This window comes from Lontra canadensis, unplaced genomic scaffold, assembly GCF_010015895.1.
Source record: "Lontra canadensis isolate GAN:19392208 unplaced genomic scaffold, GSC_riverotter_1.0 scaffold104, whole genome shotgun sequence".
In the NCBI taxonomy this organism is placed as follows: Eukaryota; Metazoa; Chordata; class Mammalia; order Carnivora; family Mustelidae; genus Lontra; species Lontra canadensis.
The window spans coordinates 3865517-3879123 of NW_022631098.1; the positions used below are offsets into that span (position 1 = coordinate 3865517).

A 13607-nucleotide genomic window follows, 5' to 3' on the forward strand; every position below is an offset into this window, starting at 1 on the left:
TGAAAAATTTAGTAAAAGTCACAAGCAGAACAAACTTGAAAAATCCCAAACTACTAGGGTATCCAAACCAAGGTCAATCAGTGAAAAGCAAGCATGTTTAAAAGATAAAGCACATCTATGAATTCATAAAAAGCTACTTTCTCAGAAATACCAAAGATTTCCAATTTGAAAAGTATACATACTCATTCTAAGAGTATAAGCATAACACTCAATTTTAATACAATGAAAACAATGTAAAACTGTAAACTCAGAGTATGTTAAAGAAACAGCATTCTTTAAATGAAACAAGATGGGATCGGGAGGGAGACAAACCATAAGAGACTCTAAATCTCACAAAACAAACTGAGGGTTGCCGGGAGGAGGGGGATAGGGAGAGGGTGGTGGGGTTATGGACATTGGGGAGGGTGTGTGCTATGGCGAGTGCTGTGAAGTGTGTAAGCCTGATGATTCACAGACCTGTACCCCTGGGGCTAATAATACATTATATGCTAATTTAAAAAGAAAAATAAATTTTAAAAAATAAAAAATAAATAATAAAAATGTGATCAAAAAAACAAAAAGAAACAGCTTTCTTAAATTTTAAACCACCTACTCAATTAAGAATCAAAACCTTAAATTCCATACCTTTCCAACTGCTTCTGATGTTTCTCCTCCCTCGCCTGAGCCTTCATCTGCTGCACTTCAATGGTATCAGGCTTTCTTCTTCGCATGTATAGTTCATGGTTTCCCATACATAAAGCCAAAATCCGTTTATTGATTCTCAGACGAGGAGCATAAAAAACAAAATCCTAAACATAAAGTTTCTGAATTTAAAATCTTCCTGAAGGACAGCCCCTCTCACAATAATCTCTACTAAATTTCAATATGGGGTATGAATTCAAATGTCATATTACATAGTTTAGAAGTCACAGAATTTCCTAATTCCTAGTAAGTATGCCATATTTGCACATACCTGTAAAGGCTACCAACAAACAAGTGTTTTCAACCGCTTCTTAGGAATGGTGATTATTTTCAATCACCTCCTAATAAACATCACTCACCTTACAGCTGAATCTCAATTAAAATAAAACTAATATTCACATGTTATAAAAAGCTCAAAACCTTCTACTTTTAATAATTCATTATTTTAACAGCAGGAAAGTTAAACTATGAAAAGGGAATGTTTCTCAGGAACAAATCAATAAACGAACAATGCCACTCTTCAAATGGTATCATAGCAAAATGGTGGAAATTTAAAAAAAGTTAATACAGAAAACACTTATAACAGAATTTTACTTACAGGTGCCTTTTTGTCAATTGGCTTTATAACAAATTTTTTGTCATTAAATGAAATATTTCTGATTTCACTCCAGGGAAAACCAATTTTTGGTGTTAACCTTAAAAAAATGAAAGCATTCCTTTAATTAAAAGCAGAAAACAAAACACAAAACGTGTAACATTTTGGAGCCAAATTAGCTAAATGACCAGTCTTAAGAAAGCTAGATTTTCAAATGCATCAGCTTACTGATACTATTGACATTATTATCTTTTAAGGGGAAATTTGATCAATTAAGCCACATAAAACAGAATAACTATCAAAAAATTTCATGATGTGTCATGAGCCTTGAAAGCATTACATTTACTTTCTTAAAATTACCTAGAAAACACTAGCAACCTAGAGTGTAGAACTGAACTTCCCTTGGGGCCCTGTACTAGCTCTTCTTAGATTCAAGCTACTACAAATATTAGTTTAAATGTGTTTAAGAAGGGAGAGGGAGGAAAAGTCTTGATAAGTTTTCATGTGAATTATGGACATGTTACTAAATACTAAATTTATTTCCTTCCTCTGTTTAGCTTAAAAATGAGTATTTGTAACATTAAAAGCACTAATTTTATGGTATGTGAGTTCTATCTCAACAGAAAAAAATTAAGACATTCACATACACAAATGTTTGGATAAATGGAAGGGCTGGATTTCCAACTCTAAGAAATATAAGTTACCACCACTTTGCCACACTGCACACAAAAATTCAAGGAATCAGACTGGAACAGTAATTTTGTTTTTGTTTTTCATGAATTTTACTGTTTCAGACTACCCATCAAATGTGTCACTGTTATCCAATAACCAGTGTGCAAAATGATTATGATACCCATGCTAGCCAAAAGGTGTCTTTCTAGTCAGTCTTCCGAGAACAAAGTATGAATTTCTACCTATTAATAGTCCTTTTAAGTCTTAAGGAGATTACCAATTGCAGCACACCAAGTAATTTTTCTACATACAGCGTTCTTTACTCAAAAGTTATGCATTATACTGCCCCCTAATGGCTCTTCAACTGTCATTGTTACCAGCTTAAAAAGGAGCCTGCCGGAACATAGCATTTTTAAGGTAATGCTGTACTACATTTACATGTTACTTTGAAAAATTCTAAAGCAATTTCCTCATGTAATTCTCACAACAATCTTGTAAAGTAAGCTTGGCAGTTATATGAATTTCAGAGGGTTAATAACTTGACCAGGATCACAAAGGCAATTAGTAGCAGAGCTGGTAAAAGAACTTAAGCTTTTAAAGCTGTACCCTACTTTTTTTTTTTTAATCTTTTGGAAATATAATAGATTTTAATTATTTTTAAAAAGTGAACCAGTAGAGATAAGACCAATCTCCCGTATCAGTCCCTCCCATTCTGAGCTAATCCCCTCTCTTTCATATTCCCCATCTTTATCTGTAATGTATCTATAATGCGTACTCTGATAGAAATTCAATAATTTTTAAAAGAAAGTAAAAAAAGGATTTGGTCCACAAAATAGTCTCTAAGTCCTTTTTGCTTTTCAAAAATTTCAAAATATTTTCTTCTTAATGATATAGTGTTGTTAACTTGCTTTGTAAATAAAAAATACACAGCAGAGTAAAATAATTAAAATGCTCTCTTTTGGACTTAGTATATAGTGTTAGAAAAGTGTATCTTATTAGATACTTGTAATAATGAAACTAAAATTCTAGAATTTTAGAATAAAGAGAAATGCCTTAGAAGAAGGCATTACTGGCATAGCAAATAAAGTATAAAGCATTCCTAAAGTACTGTGAAAAGTCTGACATATTCTATATTAATATATTAATATAAAAATTAACACCTGGTTAATTTTGAAACAAAATAACACCGTCCATTATTCTCAATACAGTGATATTCTACTTTACTGATGTCTGAAAATATTGAAAACAATTCCTATAAATGTCTTTAAAAAGTTACAAATATAATAAATCATATATCTATTAATTTCATTGTCTCATTGCTCTCTATTTCTTAAACATGTTAATTTCAATTTCACCTTAAATGCCAGGTATATTTAAGGAATCATTCTTCACCTATAAAGGGAACAAGTTTCAATTAAATTACCAGACAGAACTCACAAGATACCAAATAAAAGTGAATCATTCTGTCTAATAAATATGCTGAGCGTAACAGCTACAAGGTGTTGCAAAAATGTAGACATGACATCTAAAAATCTTTGTCGCATTAACTAATCTTTTAAGTAGGGAGAAAAAAGCAGCAAGAGTAATCAAGCAAAAAAAGAACTTTACAAACACAGCATTAAGATTAAAGCCATACAGATCACTGATTAATGACCAGTTCACTGTGCAACTAAATTTACTCACTTGTCATCGTGCTCATAAATATTCAGACCCAAAGCATCAACGCCTAGCCACAATTCAGTTCCCTTTTTATTTTTTATTTCAAAATAGTTGACTCCATACATTTCTAGATCTTGGGCAATCTTCAGGTACTCCATCATAGAATCTTCCCTGTTAAAAGAAAGCTTAATGTAACATACTTAAGTAAAAGTAATACCAAACAAATTACAAAAATACTTTGGATTAAAATTTAGTGCTTTATATTTATTCATATAAAGTGAATGATCTTTGGGGGATAATGTGATGTACTAATAAGTGTTATGATATAAAAATACTTGAAGGAAAATCACTAAGAAAATAGCCACCCAAGTACCTCAGCATTCCTCTGTGTTCTTCATGCCAGTTCTGTATTCTTTCTTCCCACTGTTCTTTTGTCAGTTTGTGCTGTTCCAAAACACTGCAAGAAAAAAAAAATGAAAATGTTTCTATGATTCAAAATTAATATTCATTTAAAAGTACAAAACCATTCAGTATCTTAACTGTAATGGCTGTCATAAAAACCTATATACACGATAAAACTGCATAGAACCATAAACACATATACATACACAAATGACTGCATATAAAACCGATGCAATCTGAATCAGGTTGGTGGACTCTATCAATATCTTGGTTGTGATACAGTACTAGTTATACAAGATGTTACCATTAGGGAAGGCTGGGAGAAGGATACATAGAATCCCTCTATTTTTTACAATTGCATGTGAATCCATAATTATCTCAACAAGTTTCTAGGATCCTGAGATTATTTTAAAGATTACGTTTTTAAGACAGTTATACAGATAGTTTATGGGAATTAAACTGTTTCAAGCAAATAAGCCACTGAACCGAAAAAAGGAAAATGACTTTCTTCATTATTATTAATAGAAAAAATTAGAGAAGAGAGTGAAAATCAAAATTCTGGAGCCTTAATTTCTTCTTTTACTCCACATATTTACTTTTCTTGGTGTCAAATTTAATTTTCTTATTTTCTAAAAGCAATATATTTTTTAAAGATTTTATTTATTTATTTGACACAGAGAGAGCGGTCACAAGTGGGCAGAGAGGCAGGCAGAGAGAGAGAGGAAGGGAAGCAGGCTCCCCGCTGAGCAGAGAGACTGATGCAGGGCTCAATCCCAGGACCCGGAGATCATGACCTGAGCCAAAGGCAGAGGCTTAACCCAGGCACCCCTCTACAGGCAATATTTTATATAAAATTATACAAGTGGGGGGGCGCTTGGATGGCCCAGTGGGTTAAAGCCTCTGCCTTCAGCTCAGGTCATGATCCCAGGGTCCTGGGATCGAGCTCCACATCGGGCTCTCTGCTCCGTGGGGAGCCTGCTTCCTCTTCTCTATCTCTGCCTGCCTCTCTGCCTACTTGTGATCTCTGTCAAATAAATAAATAAAATCTTTAAAAAAATTAATTAAAAAAAATTAAAAAATTAATAAAATAATACAAAAAGTATTATGTGTATTAAGTGTAACAAAAAGTTACACTTTTTACCACCCCATGTCCTCCAAATAATCTTTTATTGGTTTCTCTTTTATCCTCCCAGTGATCCTTATGCAAATGTAACCAAACATATTTTCTCTACTATTGATATTTTAACATCAAATCAGCAAATTCAACATACACACAATTTACCTGCTCTACACACTACAGATTATTTACTTGTTCTCTTTGGGTCATATAATGATTATTACATATTTTGCTTTGTTGTTCAAACCTCAGATCCTACATTACTACTAACAAAAGCTGTGGCATTAAAATATTATTGCTTATGGGGCACTTAGATGGCTCAGTTGGTTAAATGTCTGCTTTCAGCTCAGGTCACAATCCCAGAGTCCTCGGATCAAGCCCCACGTCCGGTCCCCTGCTCAGTGGGGAGCCTGCTTCTCCCTCTCCTTCCTGATCGTGTACTCTCTCGTTATTTCTCTCTCAAATAAAATCTTTTAAAAAAAGTATTACTGTTTAGCTGTATAAAAATTCTACATGAAACCTAGGAATGTCTTGGTAGTATAAAGGAATCTCAGAATGTAATCTTTCCTTGCACAAGTTACTATTTAGAATAGATTCCTTAATGAGGTCTCAGACACATTATTACGTTCTTACTATGCCCTGCTCCTTTCTCAGTATATCCTCTTTTAAGCTCTTGGGTTTTTTGGGAGAGGAGTTCTGTCTTCCCCTTATATGACTTAGGTTTCCACATTTTTCTTATTTTTATACTTTTTGCTGCCTGGCCTTGGCAGCTCACCAAAAGGAATGCAATCAGCCTTGCGGGCATAATGAGTGCAGCCAATTGCTGGTACCATGACATTAACTAAATCTGAAGGTATGGATTAATTAAAGTGGATGACACTAAGATTTATGTAAGTTCTAGCTTTTTACATCCTGCATTTCAAATCTCATTTGTTTGCATTTTACATAGTGTACTTGTACTATTAATCTGCATTACTTGTTTGGAAGTATTCAAAAATGCCTACCCTCTCTTTCTTCTGTCCAGAAAAGAGTCCTTCTTCATGGCTAAGGCCAATCCATTCTACTTGGCTTTAAATCTGTCTATCTGCACCTTTAAAGGGCTCCTCCCCTCACTTTCTCAGGATCTACACTCCATCACTGATGACGGGGACATATTCACTGTCCCTTGCATACATGTATATATTATCATATCTACTACTCTGTGTTACAGAGAGCAAAAGACCACATCCATATTGCTCACCACTATATGCCCAGTGCCAGTACTGAAGAGGTACTCAAATATTTGCAAAGAGAATAAAGGATTAAGTCAGTTCTTTCCCATTTTTAAAGAACACATCTATGAACTCATGGTTCCCTAGGTTTTTTTGGTTTTGTTTTTTCCTTTTTCACAGCCAAACCTCTTTCAAGAGCTATCCATATTCACTATCTTTCATTTCCAAAGCTCACATCGACCGCCTCTAGTCCACCACAATCTGGCTGCAACCAGCACCACCACGCTGAAGCTGCTTTCACTAAGGTCACTGCCAATCCCCTTACTGTTAAACCAACAGACACACTACTCCCTCAGACTCAAACCTTTTTGTTACTATTTGACGCTGCTGATCAGTCTCTCCTTAAAGCTTCCTTGCACTCTGGCTTCCATGATTAACAGTCCTCTGGTATTATTCTTCACTCTCTGGCCATTTTTTCTCAATTTGCTTTACAAGAGCCTCTTCCCCTGTACTTAAAAATTAAGTTCCAACAAAATCTGTCCTGGGCCCTTTGCCCATTCTATATGTACTTTCAGGTCCATCTCTTTCATTTCCATAGGATAATTATGTATTTGCTGCTTATTCCCAAAACTGTATCTACAGTTCAGACTGCTCCAGGCCTACCAATGAATACTGGCTATCTTCCTTGGTTATGCTGCAGGGGTTTCCAACCCAACGGATTCAAAACTGAAATCTTCTCCAAAACGTATCCCTTCTTCCCTTATCTTGGAAAAAGGTAAACTACCAGCTACCTATATGCCCAAGTGAGAAGCCTGGCACATAAAAACTCGTGTCTATCTAGCTCTTTCCCAAGGAGAGAGCAATGTATCTGGTGGAACTGACAACGTACACCACCAGACAGGACAGCTAAATGTACTGTGGGAGAACAGACTGCTTATCCGGACTATAATAATTTTTTTTCCTCTACAAGAATTAAAAGCATCCATCAAAATCATCAAATTGTGTGTCATTTATGATCACCAAATAACCTGATTACTAATTCCATGCTCAGGTACTTAAGATCGTGAGAAAAAGTATGCTATACCACATACACAGAATAAGTAAATCACTGTGAAGGTATTTCCTCCATTCTAAATATAAAAATTAGTATTCTGATTTTATGAGTAAGCTTACGAGTAAGCTTAGATAGCCTGAAATAGTTCTCCAAAGACTACCAATTTGAAGAACACCTATCTCGATCTTCAAAATTAAAGACTAAATCTTAAAGAGCGTGTGCTATCTTTCTTATTTTTAAACAAAGTGGGTTATAGCACACATGCATTTAAATTAAAGAAATTTAATTGCGGGGGCACCTGGGTGGCTCAGTGGGTTAAGCCTCTGCCTTTGGCTCAGGTCATGATCTCAGGGTTCTGGGATCAAGCCCCGCATTGGGCTCTCTGCTCAGCGGCGAGCCTGCTTCCTCCTCTCTCTTTGCCTGCCCCTCTACCTACTTGTGATCTCTATCTGTCAAATAAATAAATAAATAAATAATTTTTTTAAAAAAAAAGAAAAAAATTTAATTGTGCTTAAGTGTGATACCAGTATTTAAAGTATTTTTAAAAATCACATAACTACTAAAAGTAAGCCAATTACTTCATGCTCAACCAAACAGCAATCTAATCTCACATTCAAAGAACCACCATCTGTGTTACACCTGAGACAAAACATGCCTATTCTTTTATGAACAATTAGGAAATTTCAAGGGCAATTTTGATTATATATAATACTTACCTTATATGCTGATTTAAAACCTAACCTGCTGTGCCTTTACTAAACATAAGTTATATCTCAATTTTGGTACAGAGCTATGGACTGTACTGTACACTTGAAACTAATGTAACATTGTGTGCCAATTATACTTTAATGAAAAATGAAAATATATAAAAAAATTAAACCTCAAGTAAGATAAAAACTAACCCTTATCTGAAATGAAAGTCTACTGTGCCAGTAACCAGCTATTTAATTCAATGCTTAAAAAAAATCTGAGACCAAGAGCTTGGAGTTGGAATAATAATCAAAACTAAACATAGAGGCTAACAGGTGTCTCATATTCCTGATTCTTTGGTGAACAGTATGCATTATTTTACCTTCCAAGAAAACTATTATTGCAACAGCATTACAGTGTAACAGTAATAAACAGTGTAACATTTAATCATCAAATATTAAAGCTACTGTGCTTAATGATACCTTATAAAGCATATATTAACTCAACTTACTCCACAAAAATAAACATTAATGCCCACAACCAAACAGAATAAAAGTGGACATGAAGTAGTCTCCCTTTTCCATATTTATGACCTATGAAAAAGAAACTACCATCTAACAGCTTAAATACTGTAAGTACTGAAACTGTGAAATTTTAGGTTAATAATACACAATCTTGCATTTAAACAGAAATTTTAAAATTCAGGCGTTCGGACTAAGAGTAACACTTTCTTTCCAGGTTCTAAAAAGATCTCCATGTACATTCTAGTGTGCAATTCTAATTATGAACTGAGATATTTTAAAGTAACATTTGATGCTGTACTTCTCAGATCTCATAAATACTACTACCAACCAACACTTGTACCACACTTTATAGTTAAAACTATAAACCAAACAGTTCTTGTTCTATAGTCATAAGCCATGAGGTAGAAGAGCAGGATTACTATCCCCACTTTGCATACTCAGATACAGAGGCTGAGATTTCAGATTATGCACGTAAGGTCACCTAAGTAGTAAAGGGCAGAACTAACATTCAAACTCTAGGTCTTCTGCCTAATGATTTCTTCCTATGCCATGCTATTTTAAAGTAACGATTATAGAAGCAGCAATATACTGCACATGAGGACAGAGCACTAGACTAGGAGTCTGAAAACTGAGTTTAGAACACCTTTCACAGGATGCCTGGTTGGTTCAGTTGGAGGAACATGAGACTCTTGATCTCAGCGCTGTGAATTTGAGCCCCATGTTGGGTGTAGAGACTACTTAATTAAACATTAAAAACAAAACAAAAACAAACTTTTAAAAAGTTAGAAACGGAATTCTAATTCTACAGAGGAAATAGAGCATGGCACTTATCCTGTCTGACTTTTTTTCCCCCCTTCCTCCTCCAGCTTTATTGGATAGTTTAAAATTACATTTATGGGGGCACCTGAGTGGCTCAGTGGGTTAGCCTCTGCCTTCGGCTCAGGTCATGATCTCAGTCAGGGTCCTGGGATCGAGTCCCACATGGGGCTCCTTGCTCAGCAGGGAGTCTGCTTCCCCCTCCTCCCCGCCTGCTTGTGATTTCTGTCTGTCAAATAAATAAATAAAATCTTTTAAAAAAAAATTACATTTCTGTTTTCTAGGACTTCAGTTGCTTTTTTTTCATCTGACTTTTTATTTTTCCCAAGCATGGCACTTCTTACTCACAAAGCATTTATGAACCACCTATCTGCCTGTTTTAGTGAGAATTTTTATCAAGCAACAATAGTCACATCCTCCCCCAAACCCAAATTACCACTACCTCCATTTATCGCTTATCCGTGGAAATGAGGAGAAGAGGTAGAAACTTTGAGTAATTACAGCATATATAAATCTATGCAGCTACAGGTCATGACTTCTAAAAGAATATACTCTAACAATTAAAAAAACTGTCTTAATCTATTTATAAATTTCTTTTTCAGACAATTTAACGTAAAAAACATATTTCACTTACCGCTGGGGTAGGAGTCTATCATTAGCCAGGTAGCCTGGTTTATGCATCTCTTTATTATAATCTCCATACTTGGCTTGGACAGCATAGGAAGCCAAAAGAACTGCAGTTTCTGGTGGACAATATATCTCATCATTTAAGATAGCTTCCTTAACTTGCAAGAAGAAAAGTCTCTGGGTTATTTCTTGAATTAATTCCTCAGAAACATCTTCAGGAAAGAATTTAGCTCTAAATTTGAACTGTAAAGGATTCTCTTTTTTAACATCTTGCTGTGTCACCTGAAACAGTAATTTCAAGCATAATCGACAAAAATCCTAAATTCACATCAAATTCTTTTTTAGAAGAAAGTAGCATGTAAAACCCAAATAAGATTCTAAATCCATAACTAAGACTCTAGTGTGTAAGATTCTAAACTTATTGGATATGTGAAAAAAAAAAGATTCTATGCACTAACGAATGTGATCTGTAACTCATAGGTCCTGTCTAATAACCAAGTTGAAACTTCCCTTAAGTTTATCCTGTAATGTTTGAGCCAGTCAAAGTACTCAGTTACCCTAATATTTCTTATGTGCTAAGTTTTCAAACAGGAAAAGTGAATGAACATTTCTTTTCTCTAAGATGAGTTAACGGTAACTTACTGAATTAAAAGACATGAAACGTTTAATAATTGAGATAATTGTAAAAGGAGATCTGACTGAATTCAGTCAGACGCTGAGCTTTTCTAGTACAAATTCATGATCATAGTAACTTCAGAGTAATTTAATTATCAGCTGAATTTTATATGTATTTTACCTTTTTATTTAGCTTAAGCCATGTAGAGTAACCTTTGCTGTCCACATACTGCAGCCCAAAAAACCAAACTTCACGCAAACCAACTGTTTTCACCACCTTAAAAAAAAAGTTCAATTTCAGGTCAACATTCACAGTGAAAGTAAATGGTACTATATTTCAAAAGAAAAACAAAACTACAAAGATATTATAGGTATATTTCTTTACTATAGAGATCTTTCTTAAATTTAATACATTAATTACAGGGATGTTTCTAAAAACTTAAATTCAGGTTTTGGATATATTGTATCTTGTAGTGTCATTTCAATCTTGTTTGACCTATGCTTTTTAAATCCCACTTTTTCTTCCTCATCTCCCATCATGACCCCAACAGATAACAAGTCTGGGAAGCAGATACAAAGCTGTCATAATCTCACGTTCCTATTTCAGTGTACCCCCCACAACTACACAACTGGGTAGGCAAGGCAAATAGTATCAGTTTGGTGATAAGAGTCTCTGAGGACATTTAAAAGCCATACCAGGTTATCCAACTGGTGATTTCACACCTACTTCTACCCTTCACTATCAAATATTCTGTTCTTCCCCACTGAGCAAGAACCCATTCTTGGAACATGCCCAAATTTTATCTTTACAGCTCTGCTCATGCCTTTTCTTCTGCCTAGAATGTTTCTTCTGTATTTTTACCACCCACTGAATAATTTATTCCTCAAGCCCCAGTTCAACTAACATGCTGTCTGTGAATGAAGCTATCCTATTATATAGATAAAATTAATCACTCGTTCCTTGATGTTCCCATAGTATTCTATCTATACTATTAGAACATTTACTCTATCATAAGTAACTGTATGATTATTATTTTACCATCCTTCACTGCTTAAAACTAAGAACAGAGATTACTGCCTTAGTCATCTTAATCATGCCCTTTTAAAGAACGATTAGCCTGTGGCAGGCACTTGAAAGAATAAATAAATAAAGCTAGGACCCACCCAAGAATGTACCAGCACTTGGAAAGCTTATTTTTTTCTAGATCTATATTAAAACAAAATGAGGGAAGTGAGCCAGGAGAGGTGAGAATTTATTAATATTTTTAAAGCTTTACATAAAGATTCAACATTAGTTTTTTTTTAAATAAAGTTAAGATTTTATTACTTATTTATTTTTAAAGATTTATTTATTTGAGAGAGAGAGATAGAGTGAAAGAGGGAACACAAGCAGGGGGAGCGGGAGAGGGAGAAGCAAGCTTCCCGCTGAGCAGGGAGCCTGATGTGGGGCTCAATCCCAGGACTCTGGGATCATGAAGTGAGCTGAAGGCAGAGGCTTAAGGACTGAGCCACTCAGGTGCCCCTATTTATTTACTTTAGAGAGAGAATGAGGGAGCAAGTGAGGAGGGGGTGGGGGGAGAATCTCAAGCAGACTCTGCACTGAGCCCCAATGAGGGGCTCTATCTCACCACCCTGAGATCATGACCTGAGCTGAAACCAAGAGATGGACAATTAACCGACTGAGCCCCCCAGGTGCCCCCTCAACATTAGTTTTAAAGTGATATTCTTGGCTTTTTTTTTTTTTTTAATATCTAAGAAAACGTATCAGGCGTTTGATTTCAAGATAGCATACTGAACCTTTCAGAAAGTTTATTTTCCTTCTCTTGAAAAATTTCACTGAAATTACACACGCCAAAAAAATTAAGAATAAAAAAACATTCAGCTGTGCTAGGAAAAGTTACCACCAAAAAAAACAAAAACTGAGAAATTTCTGGATGATACATCATCAGGACTCCCAAGTGATACAAAAACTGATCAAAACCAAACCACCAAACCCTTAATGTAGACAAAGAAGATCCCAAATAATTTAAGTTTGGCAAAAGACAGGCTGTCTCAGCAGAAGAGCCACAGAAAAGATTCCAGCTCAGAGTGGCAGAGTAGGAAATTTTCATAGGTCAGGAGCAACTGAGAGAAGTGTCAAAGTAGCTAGCCTGTTTTTGCCTCTAGGTTGCGTGTGATTCACGATGTTGGTGAACTAAAGGTGGGATCTGCCATAGTGGGCACACGGGACAGTACCCTAACTAGCTTGAGACCATCACAACAAACACCAGGAACAAGAGAGCTCAGCTGTGAATTTCTTTCCCTACTACTTCTGGCAACGTTCTCAGAAACTTTCAATCACATATTTTTATAAATAAAAAAATACTTGGGCATTAATGACAATATATGTATATTTACCTATAAATTACACACATGCTATATCACACATACATTGCAAAGCACTTACTTTTAAAGTAACTTTAAAAAGGAAAGATAAAAATATAAACAAACATTTTAATTTTTTAATTGCATCCTTTTTTTAAAGATTTTTTTTTTAATTTATTGGAGAGAACAAGAACACGCAGAGAGAGAGAGAGAGAGAGAGCGAGCGCACAGGAGCAGCGGGAGGGGCAAAGAGAGAGGGAGAGCAGGTTCTCTGAGTAGGGAGCTGGATGCGGGACTCAGTCCGAGGACTCAGGGATCATGACCTGAGCTGAAGACAGATGCTTAACTGACTGAGCCACCCAGGAGTCCCTTTTTCTTGCAACCTAACAGATCGTGTTGAATACTTCTCAGGGGCAAGAATACTCTCTAATCCCACAGGTGGAAGCTGGAAGAGGATGACAGTGTAGAAGAATCAGGGAGCAAACCAAAGGACCTCCAGCACTCAAACAGAGCCCCCTACACACAGCAGCTGGCCTCAAGCGCATCGTGATCAGAAGTGAGGCTTTGCTACAGGTGGACT

At 35.5% G+C, this 13607-nt stretch overlaps 1 protein-coding gene across 2 annotated transcripts in view; it reads right to left on the minus strand.

Moving 5' to 3' along the window:
• RDX (radixin) overlaps positions 1-13607 on the minus strand; it is a 72514-nt gene that overhangs the window by 49317 nt on the left and 9590 nt on the right. For both annotated transcript variants that reach the window (XM_032838364.1, XM_032838365.1), the window contains exons 3-8: positions 10845-10940; positions 10056-10330; positions 3981-4064; positions 3632-3778; positions 1280-1376; positions 625-788 (exon numbers count right to left, since the gene is read on the minus strand). In XM_032838364.1, coding sequence (XP_032694255.1) covers positions 625-788; positions 1280-1376; positions 3632-3778; positions 3981-4064; positions 10056-10330; positions 10845-10940 — 863 coding nt within the window. The remainder of the gene's footprint in view (positions 1-624; positions 789-1279; positions 1377-3631; positions 3779-3980; positions 4065-10055; positions 10331-10844; positions 10941-13607) is intronic.